At 38.8% G+C, this 26,399-nt stretch overlaps 2 protein-coding genes across 3 annotated transcripts in view; one reads left to right on the top strand and one right to left on the bottom strand.

Moving 5' to 3' along the window:
* Window positions 1-18,267, bottom strand: part of LOC126109494 (ras-related protein Rab-27A) — a 75,832-nt gene extending 57,565 nt beyond the window's left edge. The window contains exons 1-3 of the mRNA XM_049914519.1: window positions 18,074-18,267; window positions 17,723-17,867; window positions 2,820-2,887 (exon numbers count right to left, since the gene is read on the bottom strand). Coding sequence (XP_049770476.1) covers window positions 2,820-2,887; window positions 17,723-17,867; window positions 18,074-18,120 — 260 coding nt within the window. The 5' untranslated portion in view covers window positions 18,121-18,267. The remainder of the gene's footprint in view (window positions 1-2,819; window positions 2,888-17,722; window positions 17,868-18,073) is intronic.
* Window positions 18,268-18,299: 32 nt separating this feature from the next.
* Window positions 18,300-26,399, top strand: part of LOC126109857 (complex III assembly factor LYRM7) — a 28,217-nt gene continuing 20,117 nt past the window's right edge. Inside the window, exons 1-2 of one of the 2 annotated variants that reach the window (XM_049914924.1) lie at window positions 18,300-18,421; window positions 19,408-19,480. In XM_049914924.1, the coding sequence (XP_049770881.1) occupies window positions 18,401-18,421; window positions 19,408-19,480 (94 nt within the window). In that variant the 5' untranslated portion in view covers window positions 18,300-18,400. Of the gene's footprint in view, window positions 18,422-18,565; window positions 19,295-19,407; window positions 19,481-26,399 lie in introns of those variants that run through there. The other variant, XM_049914923.1, reaches the window with a different exon arrangement.

Below are 26,399 nucleotides of genomic sequence, written 5' to 3'. Positions count from 1 at the left end.
TTCAAACGGAGAAAAATTTTCGCCTAACTCTCGTTCAGAACATGTTCTATCATACACAGTCTATTATTTGATTCTTGTTGATCATTATCAAAGAAAGCAGCAGTGTAAGTAACAACAAATAGCAGTCTCTTGCCATTGTTTCGCTAATGAGACGGTTCCTCTCTTTTATTTTTTATTTGTACGCGGCGGTAGCGCGCACAAAAGCAAGCCATGCCGCGATCCGCGACAGGCCTTAAACACGCACTATCAGAATGCGACAAACAATGCGTGACACAGCACAGTAATGCATTTTCAGCTTAAGAGTGACGCAAACACCTATAACAAAGAAAACGGCACTTATCCGATCAAAGCAAAATAAGCAATCGATTCAAACCAGACGAAGCACGTGAAAAAGGAAGAGCACCCTATAAATACGGACGGAGCGCCTGACGCATAGCAATGGCTACGTGGTAAAGCTTAACTGCTAAGCTTACGACTCGAACCAAACTACTGTAGCTGTATCGTCATTCATTCGACCTAAATTGTGTCTCATATTACAATGGACCAACTTTGTTTCGATTTGGAGGTGTGGCCTAAAGCTTTTCTCTCCCCTTGAATTTCGAGCCTCAAATTTCAGGTGCGGCTTAGATTCGGGAAATTTTTTTTTCCTTTATTTCGAGTCTCATTTTTCGGGTGCGGCTTAGATTCGAGTAAATACGGTAGTTATTTTTTGGCAAAAACAAAAGTGTTATGTTGCCTCAGCCACCATATTCACCAGACATCACCCCCTGCAACTTCTTTCTGTTCCCGAGGCTGAAAACAACCACGAAATTACATCATTTTGCCACCATTGATGAGATACAAACAGAATTGCTGAAATAGCTGAACACCATAACGGAAAGTGAATTCCAGAAGTGTTTCAAGGTTGGAAAAAGCACTGGCACATGTGTATTATATCTGAGGGGCATTGCTCTGTATGGGACAGATTTGATTTTGGTGGATAAGTAAAGATTCTTTAAAGAAAAAGAAAAATTTCCATTACTTTTATATTGCACCACTTATGTCTGTTTTCAAGTGGAGGCCACTTTATAATGGGAAGAGGGGTGGGGGGTCAGAAGCAAGTAAAATTTCTACATTTTGTGCTAATTGTATTATCTTGTGAGTCAGTCAAGCTTCTTAGTTATAAACTTTGCAAACATCAGAGTTTTATGCAATGTAACTACATTATCACTATTATAGTTATTTCTTCTGAACCGACCTCAGCTCACAAACTGCTCAAAAACTTCGTGGTTTCATACATACTGCTACTACACAGCAGATTCAACCCCAGATCTCTGAATTTGCATCCCAACACTTAACCACTCAATCATCAAGTACACATCATCATCATCCTCATCAATTATTATTATTATTATTATTATTATTATTATTATTATTATTATTAGTAGTAGTAGTAGTAGTAGGAACATCAGCAGCAACAGTAACAAAGTTTAGAGGTGACTAAATGCAAGATGCAGCAAGCTTGTACAAAAGCTACATGCAATAATGCATAAAGGCATTATGGGCAGCCTAAATAATGGAAACTCACTTCCAATACTGAAGGTGGTTCAGTAGAGACTCAAGGCATACATTTGTGTGTGTGTGTGTGTGTGTGTGTGTGTGTGTGTGTGTGTGTGGTGGGGATGAAGACGGGGGGAGGGGAGCGAAATGTCCACAGGCAGGGCAACTGTGACAGAGATAATAAGTGTGAAGTGACCCTGCGCAATTTCTTTCAGGCAGTGTCAAAGACAGGACACAAAGCGTATATAAGAAGATGCCAGATGGAACATGTGGCTGCCGTCGCATGATTGATTGTGCAGTCTCCAATTAAATCCACTTGCCAAAGAGCAGCTGAACTTAGAACATTAGGAAATGAGACTATAAAACTGATATATAATGTTTGCTACTTGGGCAGCAAAAGTAGGGAGGATGTACAGAAAAATGCAGACTGGCAATAGAATAAAAAGTGTTTCTGAAAAAGAGAAATTTTTTTAACTGCTAATACCAATTTAAATGTTAATATGAATCAATGTGTATAAAATCTTTTGTACATGAGGTTAAATGTATATTGGAACTACAAATAGAAGCATCAACTCCTGGCTTATGGAAAACGAGCAATTGTCATTGATCGATACTACAGTTTCATCAAGCTATAATCATTACTATGTTAGGATATACAGAGGCCATAGCAATTTAAAAGTAGAATAGTAGTTTAAGCAAGAAGGAGGAGGACTGATATTTGACAAGCTGCGGGCCTCAGCACTAAATAATGTGAACACATGTCAGCACAACCCCGAGGGCTTAGGAAATGGTCCAGAGACATCATGAACCAATCGTTGGATGGAGACGTGTAAAGAGCTAGGCCTGGTGAACTTGTTTAAGTTTGAAACTGCTACCCAGATCTTTATAGCCTCTTATGATGATGTCTCCACTATTATAAGATGAAGCATTAGGCATAGAAATATACCTCGGACCACAGTGTAATGCCCATAGAACAAAATCACTGATAATGTACATACTGGCCACAAAAGCCCGCAGGGGCCATGCTCTTTCACTTTTATGTACCAGAGGGACTCAGGAAAAAGTTGTTGCAGACTGGGGCAGTGAGTTGTTTTGAATGCCATTTTCTGTGTTATTTTGTGTGAGGGAACTCTGTTGCCTCTCCTGGTATATTTTACACCCCTACACCAGCTTTGTTGATGTACAAGAGTGAAATCTATTTTGCTCTGTTCACAGTTTCCATTATTTAGACACTAAGTGCCTCTGTCAGCAGTACAATAACAATTGTAAACAACAGCAACCTCTCTTGTCCTGCTGTGTCCCACAGCTGCAGGTGTATCCTCTGGCTTCTTCCTTGCGATCTGTAGACCTGTGGACAGAGGATAAGATGAAATGCAGAATACAATTCACATGTAAATTATTAGTTTCTAAGTAACAGCTAATGCAATGCATTCTGTACTTGCTGCTACCAAGGATGGTTGGACACACACACACACACACACACACACACACACACACACACACACACACACACACACACAGTGAGAGAGAGAGAGAGAGAGAGAGAGAGAGAGAGAGAGAGAGAGAAGCATTTATTCTGAATATGAAAATGCAGTCTGAACCGTAACAGCTCACTTTTCATACAATTTCGAGGCTAATTCAAATTGCATGATTAACTGTTACATTACCTTTTGAGCTCTGTAAGGTAATTTTCAACAACTTCATGTCAAATTATTCACTAATATTACATCCTTCCATCCATCCACTGACAGGAATACATACTGTCAATTAATTTAATCAAATTTAGGTCTTTTCACTTGCGAACAATATAATAAAAAAACAGGTATCAAATATACTGTAATCATAATGTTTGAAACCTGTAACAATTCTGTTTATCATACTGTCAGCCTGCTATGCTATTGACTATCACAACACCATCTAATTACCTCACAGTTACTGTAATTCACAAAACAAAACAAGATTAACAATGTAAACAAAGTGTTTATTTGGGCTGCTGTATTCTGCGATGAAATTCTGTTCATACTAAAAAAAAATAATGTACTCATACCTGAAACAGGAAACAAGGTAGGAATGCTTGGGATATTGTAGTTTCACAGTAATTAACAAAAATGTAATCAGCATTGTTTACTTGTATAATTTCACTTATTTTTCCATGAAAACAAGAGATATGTAATCGTCCTTGTATCACATTTCAATTGTAACAATTGGATGATAACTTTTTTGTAATTATCAACAAAATTATAACTGTAATTAGCGAATTTACAACTTGATGTCAAAGTACTAACTAATGTTATGTCCATCCACTGGTAGGAACAGACATATTTGATTCTTTTAATCAGAATTAGGACTTTTCATTTGTGAACAATAGTATAACAAGAGAGATCTTGAATACTAACTCGGAGCTTAGCTGACTTAACATTATTAGCTGTTACATTCATTTGGTTAATTAGAATGTGTGTGTGTGTGTGTGTGTGTGTGTGTGTGTGTGTGTGTGTGTGCGGCGCGTGCTAACTGCAAATAACAGTAATTTCAAACTTTGTAACCACTGCTCAATATGTTAACACATGTCCCATTACTAACTTCTGGATAAATCAGATCAAAAATATGCCTATAAATAAGAGAAGTATCTATATGATTGATGATGAAAACATGTTATAAAATAAGAGGGGGGGGGGTAGGGCCTCAGTATGATATAAGATCTTGACCAGCACTCTGCGGCATAATAAATAGTACACCTGAACAATAACTGACCTTTCAGGTCATTTGAGAACCATAGTGTTCTCTAGCACATTTTCACTTAAGAAACTAACAAAAAACAACTACTGCAAAGCAACATAATAAAGGTAGATTCTGGGCAAGCTTCATTATTTTGAACAAACCGAGTTACAACCACCAGATTTCAAGAACATTTATTTCACCTACCATTGACAAAATTAATATCCTGCAAAGACGTTTACTTTGCACTGTTTTCTATTGACAACATTTACCCCACACAAGGTGGTTACACTGCAAGTCCTCCTCAACTATATGTTTCCTGAAACATTCCAACTATTTGGAAAAGTTCACTGCACTACTTGTTGCAGTATGGAGTGCTTGTCAGTAATAACAGGATGGAGGCAGTCAGTGGTACTGTATACAGAATAGCACATGTTGAGTTCTTAAGATGAAAATGTGAGCAGCTCATTTTCTGCACTGGCCTTATATGACATCTTTGTTACTGTCAGAAAATAGCTTTCCTCAACTTGAAGGTTGGTTTTGATACAACAGTGCTTTACTAGGCATGCTCCAACATTTGAATGGACTCACAAAGCCAGTTCTAGGGGGACATACAGTTAGACATTGTGACAAAGTAAGTGGGTTCTTTTCCCATTATGTCCCCCCCCCCCCCCCCCAGATATTTTAGTTAATTAGAATCTGTTGGTTTGACTAGTTTACCTAAACTTTGTAATCACTGTCAACATTGTTACTAAAGTAGAATCCCATATTTTGGCAAGCTAGACAGCATACTTCAACAGCAATTACTGTTGTATCTGAAAGGTCACATCAGAAGAATCTCTCTTCACTATTCAGTTAATCACGAATGTAAAGTTTTAATTGTAACTTGTAAAGCCCCAGCAAACAACAATAATTAAATACAGTTTTAATTGCTGCAATTTAATAAAAGAGAGGCTGCTGGAAGCCAGTTTAGTAAGTCTGTGGAAAGATATGAAATGAGCCGGATCTGTGCCCAAAATTACTGGATAGACAATTTAGTACAGAATACAAGTCGACTGAGAAACCAAATTTTAGTTTTAGCTTCAAAACTGCCTTATTAGCCTTATACTTTCAAAAAGCCTTTCATCTCCATTTCAATCCCTTAGGAGTGTAATTTCAGACATCCCCTTCATAAACAATGTCTACCATGTAAGCTCCACACTGTCTCCAAATTTCAAGTTTCTATCTTTAACAGTTTGGGTTGGGTGATGATAGATCACTGAATCAGTCTGGCCCTATTTCACTCCTTTAGGAGATGAATTTCCAAGAACAGACAAACACAAATTTTTCATGGATTTTTCCACTTCTAACCGAGAAGCCAAATCCCAATTTTCAAAGACTTCAGTTTAAAAATGTTTTCAAATGAAATATTTTCATGACAGTTCACCCCTTAGCGGCTGAATTTCCAAAAACAGTGACGTACATACTTTTTATTTCTAACAGAGAAGCCAAATACAAAATTTCATAGTTTTAGTTTCAAAAATACTTGTATAATTAAATATATCCACAAAAATTTTCACCCCCACTGGGACTGAATTTCCATAAATAGTGAAACAACATTTTCTTTTTTTTAAATCTGTACCCAAGAAGTCACATACCAGCATTCATTGTTGTAGATTTAAAAATACTTCAGTAGTTCTTTAATAATGACATATTTTCAAAAAGAAATTTCACTCTTTATTTCATCCCCATAGGGGTTAATTTTTCAAAAATTGCTGAAACATATGTTTATTTATCTCTAACTGAGAAACCAAATACCAATTTTCATAGGTGTAGCTTCAAGATTGCCTTAATAGCGTAATTTTGAAAAAACCTTCATCCCGTACTTCACCCCCTTAGGGATGAAATAGCAAAAAATTCCTTTTAAATAACACCTACAGTAGAAGATCAACGCCTTCTACAAATTTCAAGTTCCCATCCTTTTTTGGTTTGGGCTGGGCGATGATGAGCCAGTGAATCAGTCAGTTGGGACACTGCCTTTTATAGCTTATTATTATTATCACTATCATCATCACAGTCTTAAGAAAAAGGGGCAAAATTAATTATCTATTAAAAATAATTTGGTTTTGTGGCCAAAACACAATTGAAACCTTTTGTTTTTACCACTCAGAAAATTTCATTTTACTCCTCAGGTGGGGATTACCCCCAGGTTGGGAACCATTGCCTTAGGAAATTGCAGGTCAAGGATGGGTGCACTCAGAGTGTATACATGAGGTCTCATATATGTCGAAGATGGTGACCTAGTAGCCACAGAAGAAACAATGTTTAACCAACTCCAGATCGTGGCACACAATGGGACAAATGATACCTGTCACCTGGGTTCCGAGGTCTTAGCTGTATCATTCCAGTGAATGGCAGAGAAGGTCCAAAAGACCAGTCTTGCTCACAGAATTGCAACATAGCTCACAATCTGCAGTACTGTCTTCTGACTGACAGGGTCTTCTGGTTCTGAGCCAAGCAGAGAGCTAAAAACTGAGTCTGCAAAGGTTCTGCGACAAGGTAGGCTGTGACTTCCTAGGCTTGCACCATAAAGTTGAAAATTTTAAAGTAGTCCTGAATAGGTCATGTGTACACATCAGAGACTGCTACCCAGGTAGCAGATTGCGTAATAGGTGTACATAAAGGCTTTTTATATTAGGCAGCTCTTCATCCACTAAAGAAAATAATAGCTATAGGAGACCCAGAAGTGTAAGTATAAGATCCAAAGAAATGTCTCCTCCAGAAATCACTACTAAAATCCTACTGCTTAACTGCCGAAACAATCACACAAAAGTGCCAGAGTTTGATGTGATCCTCAAAAGTACTGAAGCTCACAAAATACTAGGCACAGAAGGCTTGTTAAAATCTGAAACCGAAAGCAGTGTGATTTTTGGTTTAAATCTAAGTTTGTACTGAAAACGTAGGTTGATGGTAAATGGAGCTGGTGTATTTGTCACAGTAGGTAAGGAATTCAAATCCATTAAGATAAAAACTGAAACTGGATGTGAAACTGACTGGGAAAAACTGAGTCTCAATGGCAGGCATAAACTTATAACCAGATCCTTCTATCGACCACTGAACTCACTTCCAAATATAACTGAATACAGAGAAAATCTAGTATGCAACTTCCTCAATGACATGGTCATTATCGGAGGAGACTTTAATCATCCAACAATCAATTGAGAAAATTACAATTGTGTAAATGGTGGGCATGAAATAATACATGTTCTCCCTGAAAACTATTTGGCACAAGTTTCAGAAGTCCAATCATGATGGAAATATATTAGGTGTAATGACGACGAATAGACCAGACATTTTTTAGGATGTCCATGTCGAAACCTATCAGTGACAATGAGGCAGCTGCGGCAACAACACCCAAAGAAACTGATCATTCACAAAGACTGTCCATGGCATCATAAGTTAATATCCTGATGCTCAGTGGATGACACAAGAACTGTAACTGAGGGTAGCAAAGCTAAAACAGAGACGCTGAATTGCATTTTGAAATGTTCCTTTACAAAGAAAGAGCCAGAGATTTTGCCCCAGTTTAATTCACACATCTTTGGAAAGATGAGTAAAATAGATATTAGTATCAGTGGCACTGAGAATCAGCTGAAATTACAAACAATGAGCAAAGTTCCATGGTTTTTTTGTTTTAATGATAATATACTACAGATTGCTTGAACTGTCCAGTGGTTGGAAGAAAGCACAAATCACATCCATCTACCAGAAGGGTACCAGAAGCAATCCAAATGAGGTATCTTGAACACCATGACCAACTTCATGCCAATTACATGGATTCCAGAAAAAAATATAGGTGCTACAAAAAACAACTTGTGATTTTCTTACATGAGATCCTGAAAGTATGCAGATAGCTACAGTATTTCTTGACTTCTACATCTACACCTTTACTCAGCAAATCACTATGAAGTGCATGGCAGAGGGTATGTCCCATTGTACAAGTTATTAGGGTTTCTTCCTGTTCCCTTCACGGAAAGAATGATGGTCTAAATGTCCCAGTGTGCACTTCAATTCATCTGATCTTGTTCTCATGATCATTATGTGAATGATACATGGAGGCTGCAGCATATTCCTAGTCATCATTCAAAGCCGGTTCTTCAAACTTTGTTACTAGACTTGCTCCTGATAGTCTGAGTCTGCCAGTTCAGTTTTGTCAGCATCTCTGTGGCACTCTCCCGCAGTTCAAACAAACCTGTGACTATCAGTGCTGCCCCTCTCTGCATATGTTCAGTATCTCCTGTTCTACTTAGTAGTGACCCCATACAGTTGAGCAATATCCTAGAAAGGGTCACACTAGTGATATGGAAGCAATCTGCAAGGCTGACTGCATTTCTGCAGTGTTATACCAATAAACCAAAGTCTACTACTCACTTTACCTACAACTGAGCCTGTATGATCATTCCATTTCACATCTCTACAAAGTATTACAGCCAGGAGATAGTCAATTCGAGACATGACTCATTGATATTATGATCATACTAGGTTTTTTCAGTTTGTGAATACAATTTTACATTCCTGAACATTTAATGCAAGTTGTCAATCTTTGCACCAATTTGAAGTCTTATGAATGTTCATGCAGCTTCTTTTGGATGGTACTTCATTATAGATAACTGCATCATCTACAAAAAGTCTGAGATTACTATTAATATTGTCTGCAAGGTCATTAATTTACAACATAACCAGTAACAGTCCCAAAACACTTCCCAGGGACACATCCGAAATTAATTCTACATCTGATGATGACTCTCCATCCAAGATAACATGCTGATCCCCCCTACCAAAAAGTTATTAATCCAGTCATAAATTTCACCTGATAACCCATATCATACTTTTGACAACAAACATAGGTGTGGCAACGAGTAAAATGCTTTTCAAAAATCAAAAAATATTGCACCTACCTGCTTGCCTTGATCCAAAGCATTCATTATGTCATGTAAGAAAAGTGCGAGTTGCATTTTACATCATCGAAGTTTTCAGAATTCAATGTGGGTTGGTGTATGTTTGAGCTCAGAATACGTTCCAAGACTCTACAACAAATCAATCTCAAGGATACTGCATGGAAATTTTATGGATCACTTCTTGTAAATGGGTGTGACTTGCACTTTCTTCCAGCTACTGAGCATGGTTTTCTGAGTGAGAAACCCATGACAAATTATAGTTAGAAGAGTGGCTAACTCAGCTGCAACTTCAGTACCGAATCCAATGGCAATTCCATTGGGCCCTGGAACATTGTTCAGTTTTAACGATTTTAGCTGTTTCTCAACACCACTGACACTAACACTTATTTCAAACATCTTTTCAGTGGTACGAGAATTAAAGTGGGGCAATTCACGTCAATTTCCTTCATAAAGAAACATCTGAAAGTGGAGTTAGGCATTTCAGCTTTTACAAAATTGTTAGGGCTTTTGTGGCCACTTGTTGACAAACTGCCTGTTGGCTTCTGTCCCGGGTTCTTTTGGTGACATTTGTCTGACGATTTTTCTGATGTTTCACCAGTGTAAGTGGCTGGCATTGTCAAAGCTTTACCTTTATTGCTGGTGATGGACTGGAGCTCATAGCCACAGGCTACATGTACCTGGCGCGCCAACGTCCAAGGGCTTCTCCGCAGTCATTCCAAGTGATATTCTCCTTTTGCTACCTGCAACAGTCATTCGTTCCAGCACGAGAAGCCAGGATCTGTTTACCTTCAGACTTTCTTCTTTCTTGTTGAAGCTATTCTCGTATTTATGTATTTCTATAGTTTCTCTGAACAAGCGACTGTGATAACTCTTCTCTACAGCCAGAGCTTCCGTGTTGGCAAATTTTACTATGTGGTCGGTCTCATACAGTGCGTGCTCTGCCACAGCCAGTTTCTCCACCTGCCCCAACCTGCAGCCGTGATCCCAGTCATTCCAACATAAACTTTTCTGCATTGCATGGTATGTGCTATATTATCGACATTGCAAGTGGGTTCCTTATCTCCTTTGCCGATCTGAGACACTCTTTGATCTTCATTGTAAATAGTCTTTACACTGTGTTTGCACATTATATGGCTGAGTCTGTTCATCACTCTGGGAATGTATGGCAGATTGACTGTACCTGACATTTCTTTTTCTGATGTGTCACTTTGATTCTGTTATACTTTTAATATAACTTGTGGAGTATCCATTGCTTCTCAGAACAGTTTCCAGGTGTTGCGTTTTATGTCTGAGGTGTTGTGGCCTACATATTTCTCTTGCTCGCAGAATGAATATATAAATCATTCCTCTTTTCTGGCTCAGGTGGTGATTTGAAAGTTTTTGCAGATATCAGCCAACATGTGTTGGTTTTTTATACATGCTGTGTCCCAGGTTTTCACCATCCCTTGTGACCACACATCTAGAAATGGTAGTTTTTGTCCTTTTCTACTTCCATGGCAAATTTTATGGTAGCGTGGAGGCTCGTCATGTGTCTTAGGTAGTCACCTAGCTGTTTCTCACCATGTCTCCACACAATGAAGGTATCATCACAACATATCTGTACCATACCTCAGGTTTACAAGTTGCTGAGTCCAGTGCCTGTGCTTCGATATGTTCCATGAAGAAGTTGGCTACTGCTGGACTAAGAGGACTACCCATGGCGATGACTTCCAGCTGTTCGCAGAAGTTGCCATCCCATGAGAAATAGGTCGTGATGAGACATGCATGAAAGATCTTGGTGATGTCTTGCAGGAAAATGGAACCAGTGTGTTTCTGAGTGTCATTGAGTGGTACTTTTTAAACAAAGAAACAACATCAAAGCTGACCAGGTGTTGTTTGGTGCAAGTTTTAGTTTCTTCAGCTTCTCAATGAAATGTCCCGAGTCCTTTACATATGCGTCACTATTGCCCACGTGCGGCTGGAGCAGAAAGGCCAAGTATTTTGCCAGTTTATACAACAGTGAGCCAGGATCACTAATAATTGGTCTTAGTGGAACATTATTCTTACGGATCTTTGGTAATTCATACAGCCAAGATGGTAGGGCTTCTGTGTTTCACATGTTCCTCTGTATGTTCGCCGTCAGAGAAAATGCTCCTGGCTCACATTCTTAAGTACAGACACTGGACTTGGCACCTTGTAAACCTAAGGTGCGGTACTCCTCAGCTGAGGATGCGGATAGGAGGGGCATGTGGTCAGCACACTGCTCTCCTGGTCGTTATGATGTTTTCCTTGACCAAAGCCACTACTATTCAGTCGAGTAGCTCCTCAATTGGAATCACGAGGCTGAGTGCACCCTGAAAAATGGCAACAGCGCATGGCGGCCTGGATGGTCACCCATCCAAGTGCCGGCCACGCCCGACAGCACTTAACTTCGGTGATCTGACGGGAACCGGTGTATCCACTGCGGCAAGGAACATGGATCAGATCCAGAAAAGAGGCATGATTAATATATTCATAATGCGAGCAAGATGAAAATGTGAGCTGTAACACCTCACCTGTAATATGCATCACCTGGAAAGTGTTCTAAGCAGCAATGGATACTACAGAAGCTATATTAGAAGTATAACAGAGTCAAACATTCGGCGAACTGACACATTAGAGAAAGGAGTGTTGGGTATGGCCTTTCTGCCATATATTTCCAGTGTGACGGACAGAATCAGCTGTATATTGTGCAAACACAGTGTAAAGACTATTTACAATCGGACAACAGAGATCAAAGAGTGTCTCAGATCAGCAAAGGAGAAGAGGGACCCCACCTGCAGTGTCGGGCATATACCGCATACCGTGCACGTGCGGAAAAGTTTGCGTTGGAATGACTGGATGATCAATCAATACCAGGATCACAGAACATAAGAGGCATTGTAGGTTGGGGCAGGTGGAGAAATCAGCTGTGGCAGAGCACATGCTGTGCAAGACCAACCACATAGTAAAACTTGCCGACATGAAGTCCTGGCTGTAGAGAAGAGCAAAATACACAAACACAAGAATAGCTTCACCAAGAAAGAAGAAAGCCTCAAGGTAAACAGATCCTGGCTTCCCATGCTGCACTGAACGACCGTTGCAAGTAGCAAGAGGAGAACCACACCAGAAATGACCGCCGAGAAGCCCTTGGACATTGGCGTGACAGGTACATAAGGTCTGCAGCCAAGAGCTCCAGTCTACCACCTCCAATGGAGGGTGCAGCTTTGACAATGCCAGCCACTCATACTGGCGAAACACCAGAAAAATCACAACATGGCTGAAGAACCCGAGGCAGAAGCCAACAGGCAGTTTGTCATTTCAGATTTTGCTTTGCTACCCTCAATTTCATTTCCTGTCTCATTCAAGAATGACTGGACACTAATTAGGGTGCCACCGAAAGCCTTTACTTACATCCAGAATTTCTTTGGATTTTGTGAAAGATCAATTGACAATACGAGTATTCTGCTATGGTAGTCACTGAAGGCCTCAAGCATTGTCCTTGAGAGCCAAACACATTTCATTCAGCATCTCTCTATCTAGAGTCCTAAGCTTTGTTTTACACCTATTATGCTGTAGTCTGTTTCTTTAGATGTTTCTTTACAGTATCTGTACGCCGTGGAGGCTCCCTTCCATTATGAACTGTTCTACAGGGTAGATATCTATGCAGTGCAATGTCAACTATTATTTGAAACTTGAGTCATATACAGTTCCTCTACATGCAACTGCCCTGTGCTGAAAGTTTCAAGTTTCTCATTCAGATATGATGCTAGTGCCTTTTTATTTACTTTACTGATAATATAAATTTTCTACTTGTTTTAGTTGGCCTTTGTACTTTGATAATCATTGCTGTCATAACAGTGTCATGGTCACTAATTTCAATGTGGACATCCTCAAAGAGACGAAATAAGTCTCGGGTGAACAGCCTGGTGTGAGTGTACAAAGGACACAATATTTCAGCAATTGACCTTGTTGCCATCATCAGGTGTGCTGATGTACCACCAAGAGATGGCAGGCGTGATGTATAAATCAGATTCCCCCCCTCCTCCCCCTCGGGTGCACCCTCTGCCGTCCGTGCTGTGGGCACTCTCTCGGCCGTCCGTGCTGGGGTTTGATGCCTAGCCAGTGGCCCAGCGTCTGGGTATTCCCTTGTAGGTCTGCGGACAGGGAGGTTTGCTGGTGGTGTTTCGGAGGTACCTCCCCCTGTCCTCAAAGTCAGTACATTTTGGTATATTTCTACCGTATTCTTAATACAGGTAATGGCTGATTCCCAAGCTTGATTAAGGGAATAGCCACTGCCACGATTCAGTTCAGGTTCTCTTACTCTGATCTCTATAGCTTCTTTGATGATACAGTACCAATACTTCGAAGTCTGTGTTAGGACTTTGGTCTTGTCATATTCCATGCCGTGAAGTTCTGACAGGCAATGCTCGGTGATTGCAGACTTATTAGGCTGTTGCAATGTCGTGTGCCGTTGGTGTTCACGGCATTGGTCTTCAATGGTGTGAATTGTCTGACCTATGTATTCCTTACTGCAGTGGCACAGTTTTCTGTAAACCCTTGTCCTTAACACTGCCAAGAATTGCTCTGGATTTAGTTGGAAGGCAGAAGACGGTTTTTACTTGATATTTGCGTTAAATGCATCCAACTTTTCCCGATAAGGCCCCACAAAACAGAATGAATGCCATAGCCGTGTTTTCCTCAGGTTCTTCATTAGTTTCTGCTGGTTGTGTTGTGAGTGTCAGGCAAAGGGCATTCAGAATTTGCCTTTCCTTATAACCGTTCCTTAGAAACACGGACTTCAGATGGGCCAATTCTTGTTGGAGACTGTCCTCCTCAGAGAGGGTGCGAGCTCTGTGTACAAGAGTTTTCAGCACGCCATTCTTCTGAGCGGGATGGTGGCAGCTATCCGCATGTAGGTATAAGTCAGTGTGAGTTTTCTTTCTACACATGCTGTGCCCCAAACTGCCGTCATCTCAACTTTTGACGAGAACATCCAAGAAGGGGAGCATCCCATCTGATTCTACCTCCATGGTGAACTTGATATTCTCATGTATTGAGTTGAGATGTGTGAGAAATTCCATCAGCTTCCATGTGTCCAAATAACAAACATGTCATCCACATATCTGAAGAAACAGGTAGGTTTTAGATGCGCTGACTCCAAGGCTTCTTCCTCGAAATGTTCCATGTACATGTTAGCGACGACGGGAGAGAGAGAACTCTCCATAGCAACACCTTTGGTCTGTTCGTAGTAGTCACCATCAAATAGAAAATATGTTGACGTTGGAACACGTCTGAACAGATCGGTGGTTTTCTCATCAAATTTCTGGCCGATGAGTTCCAGAGATTCAGGTGGCAAAACCATAGTAAACAAGGAAACCATGTCGAAGCTCACAAGTACGTCAGATTCCTTAATCGTGATGTGGTTGATGTGTCCCAAGAAATCCGAAGAGCTAAGGATGTGGTGTGGGCATGTCCCCATGTGAAGGCTGAGCAGCTCCTCGAGGTACTTGGCGAGAGGATACATCGGGGCACCAATATTGCTGACAATAGGACATCATGGGATGTGTTTCTTGTGGACTTTCGGTAAGCCGTACAGCCTCAGAGGAACAGGGGTCCTGGGTCATAACTTCCTTGTGGCCTCCTCAGGGAAGCTGGAATCTTTGAGAAGTGCCAAAGTTTTCATTTCAACCCTCTTGGTAGGATCGGTGTCAATCTTGTGGTATGCGGTGTCATCTAGCAGGTCCCGTATGTTCATGGTGTAATCCTGGTGGGCAAGATTACCACTGCATTATCCTTGTCTGCCGGTAAGACCACTAAGTCTGGATCTTCTCTTAGCTTCTGGATGGCTGCCCTCTCTTTTTTGGAAATATTCGGTTTCATAGGTCTAGTTCTAATCATTGCTCTGCAGGTTTCACAACGCACCTCTTCTGCTGCCTCAGGTGGGAGTCGAGCGACTGTCTGGTCAACTGCACTGATGATGGGTACATCTTTAGGTGTCGGAGCAAAGTTCAATCCTTTCTTGAGAACCGAGATCGCATCATTATCCAGTTCTATGTTCATGAGATTGATAATGGTCTTCCCCTTATCTTCAGAGGGCCGTTTCTCCAATATACAGTTGAACTTGGATGTCTGTCGCTGGGTGAACTTCTTTTGGGCACAGTCCACTGTGGCCCATGTGACAGCATCAGCCCAATCCCAGGTGCAGGAATTGAAGCAGTTGACAAGTTGTAGATATAGCTGGAAGAGTTCTTTATTGGTGGTGTCCAGACACCACCGAGTATAGCAAACACTCTCTCGTACCAAAGCTAAGCTAGCACGTTTCTTGATTTTTCGGGTTGCTGCTGAGTCAATGTGGTGCTTTACCTTAGCAGATGGCCAAGAGCATGCCTGCGGCGCAGACGATGGGGGGAGCGCCCGAGGGAGGGGAGAGGGGGAATCTGATATATACCTCACGCCTGCAGTCCCTTGGCAGTACATCAGCACACCTAATGACAGCAACAAGGTTGATTGCCAAAATATTGTGTCCTTTGTACACTCATGCCAGGCTGTTCACCTGAGATTTATTTCATCGTGCAATACGCCTGGAGAAATTGAAGAATCACATCCTCAAAGAGGTTTATTTATCACCATTAGATCCAATATATTTCCATCACAAGTGGGGTTCTTAACTATCTGTTCTACGTAGTTTTCAGAGAAGGCATTTAGTAATGTTCCACAGGATGTCTTATCGTGTCCACCACTAACAAAACTTGAATGTTGGCTAGTTAAAGTCTCCATCAATGTTTACACTATGATTAGGAAACATGTACCCGAGGAAAATGAGATTTTCTCTGAAATTTTCAATTACATTTGGAAGTGAGGGCAACAGAAGGATCCAAATGTCTTTTTATGCCCACCCGATACCGAGGCTTGTCCAAACAATCACGCATGCAGCTTCAATTTCTGTCTTATTGGATTTCAGTTTCTTGTCTACTGCAATAACTACACCACCTTCATTTCCTTTTAGCCTATGCTTTCGATACACATGAAAGTATTTGGGAAATAAAGAAAAACATTTGACTTTGTACCACAATAACAATTATTAACAAAATTTCAATTATATGGGATATCAAATAAAATTTGTGACTGGACTGAGAACTCCATCCTAAGGAGGGCATAGCATGTTATCTTGGATGGTGAGTACTTAAGTAAATTTATGTGCACTCCATGGAAATGTATTGGTACCCTTGCTGTACATTGTGTGTATTAACCATCTGACAGAGAATATTAAGAGTAACCACAGGGTTTTCAAAGATAATACACTTGAGTATAGTAAAGTACTCGTGGAAAAAAGCTGCACAAGTATTTAGTCAGATCTCGAAAAAATTTCATAGTGGTGCTAAGACTGGCTACTTGCTTTAAATAATCAGAAACATAAAAGCGTGCACTTGAAGAAAAAAAACACACTATGTCTACATTATATTCGAATCACAGCCAGAATCGGTCAACTCATACAATTACCTGGCTATAACAATTCGTTGGAATATGAAACTAAATGGTCACATAGGCTCTGTTGCAAATAACAATATGCTAGACCTAGTTCATAAGTAGGATGCCATGCGAAAATGCAATTAGTAAAGTAGACTGCTTGCAAAAAGCTCATGTGACATTGCTCAAGAGATATTAAATGTACAAAAAGAATGGAAGTATCAGTATTTACAGGTTTGGCTGAACCATGGGAAAGTGTCATGATGATGGAGAAACTGAATTGGCAGAAAACTGACAATTAGATGCAAATTATCCCATGAAAGCCTACTGATGAAGTTTCAAGAATCAGCTGCAACTGATATAAGCATGCAATTGAGATAACCCCCCTATGATCGGGGACAGACGATTCCTATTACATTCCTGACAAGTAGAAATGTTCATTGTAAACATTCCTCTATTTTGAAAGTTCTATGCTAGGCCTAAATATCAACATAGTCAAGGGAAACATCACGTTAAAAGTAACACAGACAGTCAAGTACTATTTTTAATATAACTACAAAAGTAGTTTTCAAAGTGGAGGGTGTTCTGTCAGTATTTTATACTAATGTTACCTTTAGTAAGCACACATTGTTTACAGTGTAGCAGTTTAATGATAGTTAACTATTACTGTACTTTCTAACCGATGATTATCTTTGTTAATGTATTAATAATATCAATCCACATCCCTCAAGATACTTCTTCATGGTAGTACCTATAAATGAATAGAACAACATCTGTGTGAGAAATTTTCTACTGGCAGGCGTATGCATTTCCTTTCTTCCAATATGTAATCCTGCTGACCATCGCAGTTAAAGGAAGGTATAGTGGGGAAATAAATAAAGAATAGCACAAGAGGACGAAGTAACTTGTTTTGCAAAGATTTCTCAAAATGTCACTGGTATTGCACACAGTCATATGCACTGGGAACAGCTCAATGATGTCAAAACAAAAATTCAGTAAATATAGTTTTCTATCTTGCAGAACAGATAATATACCATAGATGCAAACTTTCACATTAAACTCACCAGGCGTTTCTCCCTAAAGTCAATACCGACCGTTGATATGAACTTTGAATTGAAAACCCCGTCGGTGTATTGATACAGGAAACTAGTTTTCCCCACACCAGAATCACCAAGGGCGAGGAATTTTATCAGGTAGTCGTAATCCATTCTGTGTAACAGAAAATATAGTGCACTTTCAAGTGTAACAAAAATTTACAACATAATGCGATTTCTGCATATGGTAATATAGATGGAAAGCCGCCGGTCAAATTGTACGTATCTTTCGAAAGTTATTAATTTTCTAAACGCAGCTCGCGTGGACATAAATCTTGTAGACAGTACACCATAAACTTTCGTAAATAAATTATTTCCTACCTGTTGCCTACGTCAACCGCTCCTTCTACTATAACCTGTTGGCTCATTTCTAGAAACAGGAATTTCGCTTCTTGAAAACAAAATGTGATTTCCTTCCGAAATCAGGCACGAATAATCTTATGTATTACTCAATTAAAGAAAGTTCTTGTATTTACTCATTACAAGACTACACAGCACACACGACTTCGGCGGATTATTTTATGTTATCTCTGCTTTATTGTCAGTACTCAGTAAGTACGTCAGGTCGTTCATGGTGGGGCGAGCCTCTAGCAGACGATGTTGATTTAAACGAGATTTCGGAATGATTGTTTTAGACATTAACTAAAAATGCCAAATCTGAGGACTGAGGTAAATAGATAAGGAAAAGCAGAGTAATTTGCATATAAAATCATTTAGAAGTTTCGAGTAGTTTGGAGTAAGCTTGAACCCTAGCGTGTAGTAAGTCAGCTAATGCGTCTCTCACACAGCTCTTCATTCGGTGTTATGCTCAGAGTAGCACTGTTACAATACACATTTAAATTTTCGAAAGAATGTGAATAATCTGTTGTCATGTTGAGGTTTTTAAGAACCGCATGCAACATAACAAACTAAAACCGGTGTTATCATTATTTACGAAAAACTAGAAAATACAACCGTGACAACACGATGTAACATCGTTTTAATTGAGTGATATGAACTTACCCTCCTACAAGGAAATTACACGAATATATAATTATGTCAAGCACTGTGACAGGCAATCAAGATACAAATTTGTCATGGACATTCTTTAGAAATTTAAACACTATCCGTGCCACGACTTAACCCTGAACCATATCTTTCATTAGCAGTTAGTTACTGATTGTTTTGCCAAATTCGAAAACTCGCAAACACGAGGTCCAGGTCATAGAGGTGCAAAGAGCTGCCAAGCTCATGTTAACAGTTATTTCAAATCTCCATATCAATGGTAAACTGACTAAAATAGCAACCAAATAGAGTCCAACATGTAAAATTAACCACCCACTCAATTCTTTAAGTATAGTTTCATGTAAAAGAATTAAGTGAATGGATTTACACTAGGAATAATACCTGAGATGTATAGCGAACTAAAGTGCCATTGAGATGGGAATAAAATCACTTCAAATTACTGACTTTTAAAATTGGCCCACTTAATTCCGCTGTCCGTGCATGCCTCCAGTGTACCAGTATTCAAAGCTTCTGGGTCATTTGTTTCCACCATGTCAGGTTAGACAGTTCATATTATAGTGACTAGTTCCTTTCGTTTTTGTTGTAGATCAGTGTTTAATCATTTCTGTAGCAGGAATATAGTTAGATAATGTGCTTTCCTTCACTTTTAGGTTTTAAAATCTTTCAAAACACTTCACCAGGCCAGAAAACGTGTTTTCCAAGGTGATGAGGTTGCCCTTAATGGTAAGATAATTTGAATATTATAATTACTGGTAAAATTGTTGCCAGTGTGCAATAAATAATAGTTTTGTAGAAGACTCACTACTGCATATATGTTACACTGTTCTGTGAATCTGTAAACTGCAGAACATAGCTACATGCTCAGAGATTGGTGTTCAACATAACTTTCAACCAAATGTTGGCCAAAGCTGTTGTCTATAGACCATTATAAGCCCAATTTACAGAAGACAACCATACTACAGGCAAACTATTACAAATCAGTGTAATAAATTTTCATTGTTGAGAAATACCGAAGACAGTGATATAAAATTGTCACATATATATATATATATATATATATATATATATATATATATATATATATATATATATATATATATATATAAAACAATGGAAAATCCAGGATGGAATGTAAAATATATATATATAAATCAGTGTCATGTATCATTATGTTGAAAAATACAAATTTTACAATAAACGTCTCTGGTAACAACAATTTTTAAAATGACTAGGAGCACTATCACAAATAATGATGATCTTCTCTGCCCCTGTTTGCAGTTGAAGAACTTTGCACATTGTGAGCGAAGCATGTGCTGAGTCATGCCCTGTGTCATCACTTATAACTGCAACACTTGTGGTCTTGTTTTGAAAATATGTCACTCCTGTAAAAATTGAAACCTGGTCATTACTCCAATGATACCCTTGGACTTCTTGTGGGAGTATTACAGACAAGTTCTCAGCAAAATCACAGTGAAGCACTAAACATAGTACTTCAGCCTGTACACATCATTTCACTTCTGCAATGTGTTGATGTTGCAATTTCTTCAGATGCTGGTGTGTTACTGCTTTCACTGATCATTTACCACGTTCATCAATGAAACTGTCAAAGGCAACAGTTTTCTTAATTAGTTTATTTTCCTCCCATGTTGCATATGTAATTTCTGCATCTGCTACATCTTCTAGGCCAAGTGTCTGTAAAGACAGTCCTACCTTTCCATAGCAGTCTGCACATTCTTGAAGCAAACAAGTCTCTCACTTTGTCACAGACTACTAATGACTTCACACGCCCAACCAAGGTGTCATATGTCATGTGTTCCAGTAAGTTCTTCCAAGTTACCTCACAAAGTTCAAAATTTGCACAGTACACACGTAAACAGACTTCTCTGGGTGGGTGTAGAACTTTCCATTTAGGTTGTAGTGCATAAAATTTTGATCTTCCAATATGTGAAGTTGTGTAGTTGCTCTTATAAACTGCAAAAGTTTCTTTAATGCTCCGAGTCATGTACCTCTTCACTTTCAGAACTTTTTCACCTTCAACTGTTACAGTTTGTGTCTTTTTGTGTTGGCACTTTGGCGAGAACAGTCCCACTTATCTACCAGGTAAAATGACTACACTATTTGAACTTGAGCTGCTTCTACAGGATGACGATAATAGGGATCTGGTCTTCGAAAGACTCCTTTTACAGACCTCACATTTCTTGATTTGTCTACCATGCACTTTGATAATGGTTGGAGTTCATAGTTGCACATCTTGTAGTCATCTTTTTAAAAGATTGGAAATCCTTACAACAGCCCCAAGTACATGGTTCATAATTGTTTTCTTTGATAATGTCTATGGAATAATAGTTAAAAATTGCCCCTTTACACTGCAGGATGCACACTATTCAACAGCTGAATTGATATTTGTGAAAAATTCCTGCCAAGAGTGCTTTGGTTCATTTTCTTGTTAGTTGGTTGAATGTTCCACTGATCAGTTACACAGTACAGTAGCCGTTATGATGTGGAATGTGTGAAGTGCACAAGAAATGCACACATGAAACAAGATTTTTTATATTACAGTACAGTGTTAAAGATTAATATTTCTATTATGTACCCCATTGCCTTAAATGGCACAACATGCATATACTACGTTTATAGATTTATTTATTCCTGTTCAAGAATTCATCTGTGGTATAGGAGTTGTCAAGGTGATAAGATTTAGATTTATTTTTGAAGCTATTACTTCTGTCTGTCAGAAATTTTATTTCGTCTGGCAATTTTTCAAAAATTTTTGTAGCAGCATATTTTACCCCTTTCTGTGGCAAAGATAGTTTGAGTAAAGGATAGTGTAACTCTTTCTTTTTCTGGTATAATAATCATGAATGTCACTGTTGTTTTTAAACTGGCCTATGTTGTTGAGAACAAATTGTATTAGTGAGTAAATGTGCTTGAGGCTGTTGTAAGGATTTCCAGACCTTTAAAAAGATGACTACAAGATGTGCAACTATGAACTCCAACCATTATTCTAACCACTTTCTTTTGAGCAGTGAATACTTTTTGTCTAAGTGTTGAGTTACCTCAAAATATTATTCCGTATAACATCAGAGAGTGAAAGTATGCGATTGCAAAAGTTGCTGAACCTAGTCACTTTAGAGGATCTAAAATATGAATTTTTCCAATTAAGATTCTCGTCTATATATTCACCCAAAAACTTAGTATGCTCTACTCTGTCTACTGACTTCTGTTGAAGTGTTATATTTGTTAAAGGAACTGTACTTTTTGCTGCAGAAAACTGGATATATCTGTATAAAGCAAGCCCATTTGCAGAAAACCAATTAATGACTTTTCCAAAGACTTTACTTGTATCATTTTCAGTTGGAGTTTCTTTTACGGGATTAATAATGATGCTTGTATCATCAGCAAACAGTGTCAGCTTCTTGTTTCAGATAAGAAGGGGGAGGTTGTTCATATATATCAAGAACAGTAAGGGACCCATGATTGAATCCTGTGGAACACCTAATGTAATTTCACCCCAGTCAGATGAAGTGGCAAACTTATTTAAATCGCTTGACCCATATAAAGAAACAAAAGTTTCCTGTTCTGTAGGTATGACTTAAACCACTCATATGCTATTCCATTTATACCATTGAATTATAACTTGTAACATAATGTCATTGTTCACACAATCAAATGCCTTGGACAAGTCACAGAAAATTCCTATTGGTGACATTTTACTATTGATAAGACTCTATTATGTGGACAGTGAAATTGTATATTGCTGTCTCAGTGGAACAGCATTTTTTTAATCCAAACTGTGATTTACTAACTATCGCCATTACTGTTGAGTTGGCTAACCACTCTTGAGTACATTACGTTCTGGAAGATTTTTGAAAATGTTGTTAGCGAGGATATTGGCTGATAATTATTGACATCTGTGGTGTCCCCCTTTTTGTAGAGAGGCCTGACAATTGCACAATTTAACCTGTCTGGGAAAAGACCTTGAGTTAATGATGCATTACATATGTGACTCAGAAGATCCAACTGTAATTGCTCCATATTGTTTTAATATCTTATTAGAGATGACATCTACTCCACCAGAACATTTATTTTTCAAAGATTTAATAATTTTGCTTATTTCACATGAGGTTGCTAGATGAAACTTAAAAAACTGACTAAAATTTTTCAAAACTGACTCTTCTGTGTACTGCCTGGCTTTTTGTTTTGAACTATTCTCACCGATTTTTTTCTCCTACACTTAAGAAATGTTGTAAAATACATTAGCTACTTGTGCACTGTTGGTTAGGATGGTCTTCATTCTTTTTAATAGTAATACTACCTACCCCAGTGGTTACTTTTCCTGTTACCCTTCTAACAACTTCCGATACTGATTTGATTTTGTTGCCAGAGTTGTTAATTTCTTCTCTAACATACATATTTCTCTATTTCCTTACAACTTTTCTCAGTTGTGTTACAGTAATTTTTATAGTGTAAAACTACTTCTGGATCTTTACTAGATCTGGGTTTCTCATACAGTTCTCTTTTTTCTTTCTGAAGACACTTAAATACCTGTAGTTATCAAAGTGTGTGGTGTTACATTTAGTAATTTTCTTTGCGAAACAATGTTCAAAAGGGATAAATTAATCAAGAAACATGTTGCATTTATCATTAGCATTTTTGCTCATTATATACATCTCCCCAATTAACATTACTTAAACTTTCTCTGAAGTGCTCTATAGATACCAGGTTGAGCAACCTCACACTTTTTCTTAATGGTTTCTGAACTGTACACCCTGTTGGGGTTTTGTAAGTTAATCAGTTGTGCATCATGGTCTGACAATCCCTTTTCCAGATGGAAAGCGTGTTTTTTTCATCCTTTTTCTTACAGAAATTACATTGTCTATTAGAGTGCTACTGTCTTGAACTATACGTGTAGGGAATTCGGACCACTGATTCTGAGTATAGGGTCAACCGAAGCGTCCGATCCCACCCGTCGGCTGTGACCCGTGATGTAAGGCTGTTGTGGTGTGTGACTTCCATGATGGCACAGAAATGTGTGTGGTACCGGGACTGTGCTTTCAGCGGAATATTTTCAGTGGGGTTAACGATTTTAGTTGTGTTATTTCAGTGTTGTTGTATTTTTTTTCCTGTTCGTCGTGTGTGATTTTGGTAAATTGCTTTTTTTGCGTCTTTGGTAGGTATGGATGTGACTGACAAGGTCAACAGTTTTCGGTTGTCAGCAAGGATTGGGGGACAGTGCGTTCTCTCTAATAAAATTTCATCAACTATTCAGATTTTTGGATGAAGTCGTGAAGTGTTCAGTATGTCATGAAGAAATGAGGCTTACTAAAGTTCCAGCGTCTCGGACCAGGGGACCGCTGTATGTGATGATGTTGTAAGGATAACAGGTTAAGGGAAGTGTTCGATTCCAATTTTGTTGGTTTGTTGTGTTTGTTTGAGGTAGTGATGATTGTGACGTGGTTGTAGTTTTGGGTTTTATCATATGGTGTTGACATATATAGGTCAAGGGAAGTGTTCAATTCCAATGTGTGGTTGTTGCTGTGGGTGTTCAGGTATCAGGAGCTGCTGTTGAGCTATATAGGTCAAGGGAAGTGTTATTTGTGGGATCGGGAGCTGATGTTGAGCTATATAGATCAAGGGATGTGTTCGATTCCAATTTGTGGGTTCTGGAGCTGCTGTTGAGCTATATAGGTAAAGGGAAGTGCCCGATTCCAGAGGATATTGTGTTTTGTGGAATGTGTGTGTGTTGGTTTTTCAATGTATTTTCGTGTTTGTGGTCATGTTTACGTAATGACGTCATAGGCGCCATATTGGAGTCGTAGTGTATGGTCATTTCCGCCATATTTGTGATGTCATAGGTCAAAGCAGATGGGTGGAATCATACGCTTCTGTATTTCCCTAAGTTATATGTTGTTAATAACATTTCTAATTCACTTTTCATATCAGAAATACTCAGAAAGTTTACATTAAAATCACCACAGATTAATAACTTCTTTTTTTTGTCTGACAGACAGCATAGTAGGGAGTCAAACTTTTTTATGAGTAGCTCCCAGTCTCCTAATGGGGACCTACACACTGTTGCCAATATCAATATTAAATTATCTAGCTGAAGTTCACATGCACAAACCTCAAAGTGCTGATCAACACAATATTTGCTAACTTCTACAGTTTTGTATTTATACCCTTGTTTTATGAAAATGGCAACTCCTCTTTTATCCGTCCTAGATCTATAAGTGTAAGATGCTAAATTGTACCCATTTATACTGACAATATCGATCACCACAGTTACATGGTGTTCAGACACAGTATATCAATCTCATTCTTATTTTTGATATCATCTAAACACACTAATAGCTCATCTTCGTTATTTTTTATTCCCCTGATATTTTTATGAAGTAAGTTGATACTGCCCTTAATGTTGCCCCTATTTACTGTACATGAAGTTTCTTTTATTCTATTTATCTTGATTGTTGTCTGTCTGGACTTTGGCTTTAACCTAAAAAAAAAAAAAAAAAAAAAAAAAAAAAAAAAAACACCCTTGTGTGACGGTGCCCCCCCCCCCCCCCCCCCCTGCTTACAGTGTTTCTGCTAATAGAGAAGCTAACTTATTTTTCCCCTTCCTATTCAGGTGCAGGCCATGTATAGTGTATCCCCACCTACCAATATCATTAACTGGAACAACACTTATCTGAGATTTTGCCGGTGTCTGGAGCATCCTGTTCAGCTCAGTATTAACATGCCTTCCAGCTGTGCTTACCCAGGGCTGATCATGGCGCTGGAAGACCTCCACAAAACCCACATTTGTGTGCCCAGTTTCTGCTCCTATGTTATCCTGGTCACTTCTGATATTGTATTGTATTCCTAATTGTGAAGATGGAATTTCTATTTTGAAGAGTGTGGTCAGTTTTGCAGTAGTGTTTTCATCCGTAGCTTTAGTAATTTCTCTGTGCTTTCTTGATGCATAGAGCTTATGACTCGACTCCACTGACCTTTGTTTCTTAACAGGACTAACACCTGTAGTTGGCTGATTCAGGATATTTAATTCTTCATTCTATTGATGCAAAATCTGCATCATCTGCACAATGTGAGGCTTCATCTTGTTCAGATACTATCATTGTTGTTATTCTGTCAAAACATTTAGAGCACAAAAAGTCGTCACTGGAAACATCTTCACTTTGAAACAGAGTCTTCAAATGAGAACACTTATTCATAACCTGAACAAAGTCAGTTTTTTTGTTTGTCTTATATATCACTCTTTAATGGATATGTAAATAGTCAATACACTTCACTCTCCTGTGGCCCCAGTCAGAAGACATTTCAAACAGTCCTCTTCACAACTGGCAAATCCCTCACGAGAACAAAGAACTCACTGGATGGTCTCAGATTTCTTAGAAGCCTATTCAGTAAACAAATCAGCACTGAACAACTACAATACAGTAACCTGCAATGAACAACCACGTCAAAGAAACTGACAAGAAACTACAACAAAGTGTAAAAAATGTGTGCAACAATGAAAATGAAAAGAAATAACTGCAACAAAGACAATAGAAATAATCATAAAGCAATTATCTTTCAAATAAAAAAAAAAACCTAACAAAATTTCTAGAACTGTTACAGAGCTACAACATTTTAAAATTTTTTCCGA

Source organism: Schistocerca cancellata, chromosome 12 (genome assembly GCF_023864275.1).
Source record: "Schistocerca cancellata isolate TAMUIC-IGC-003103 chromosome 12, iqSchCanc2.1, whole genome shotgun sequence".
NCBI lineage: Eukaryota > Metazoa > Arthropoda > Insecta > Orthoptera > Acrididae > Schistocerca > Schistocerca cancellata.
Note: the sequence above shows the minus strand (reverse complement) of the source record. Positions and strands in the feature narration are given on the sequence as shown.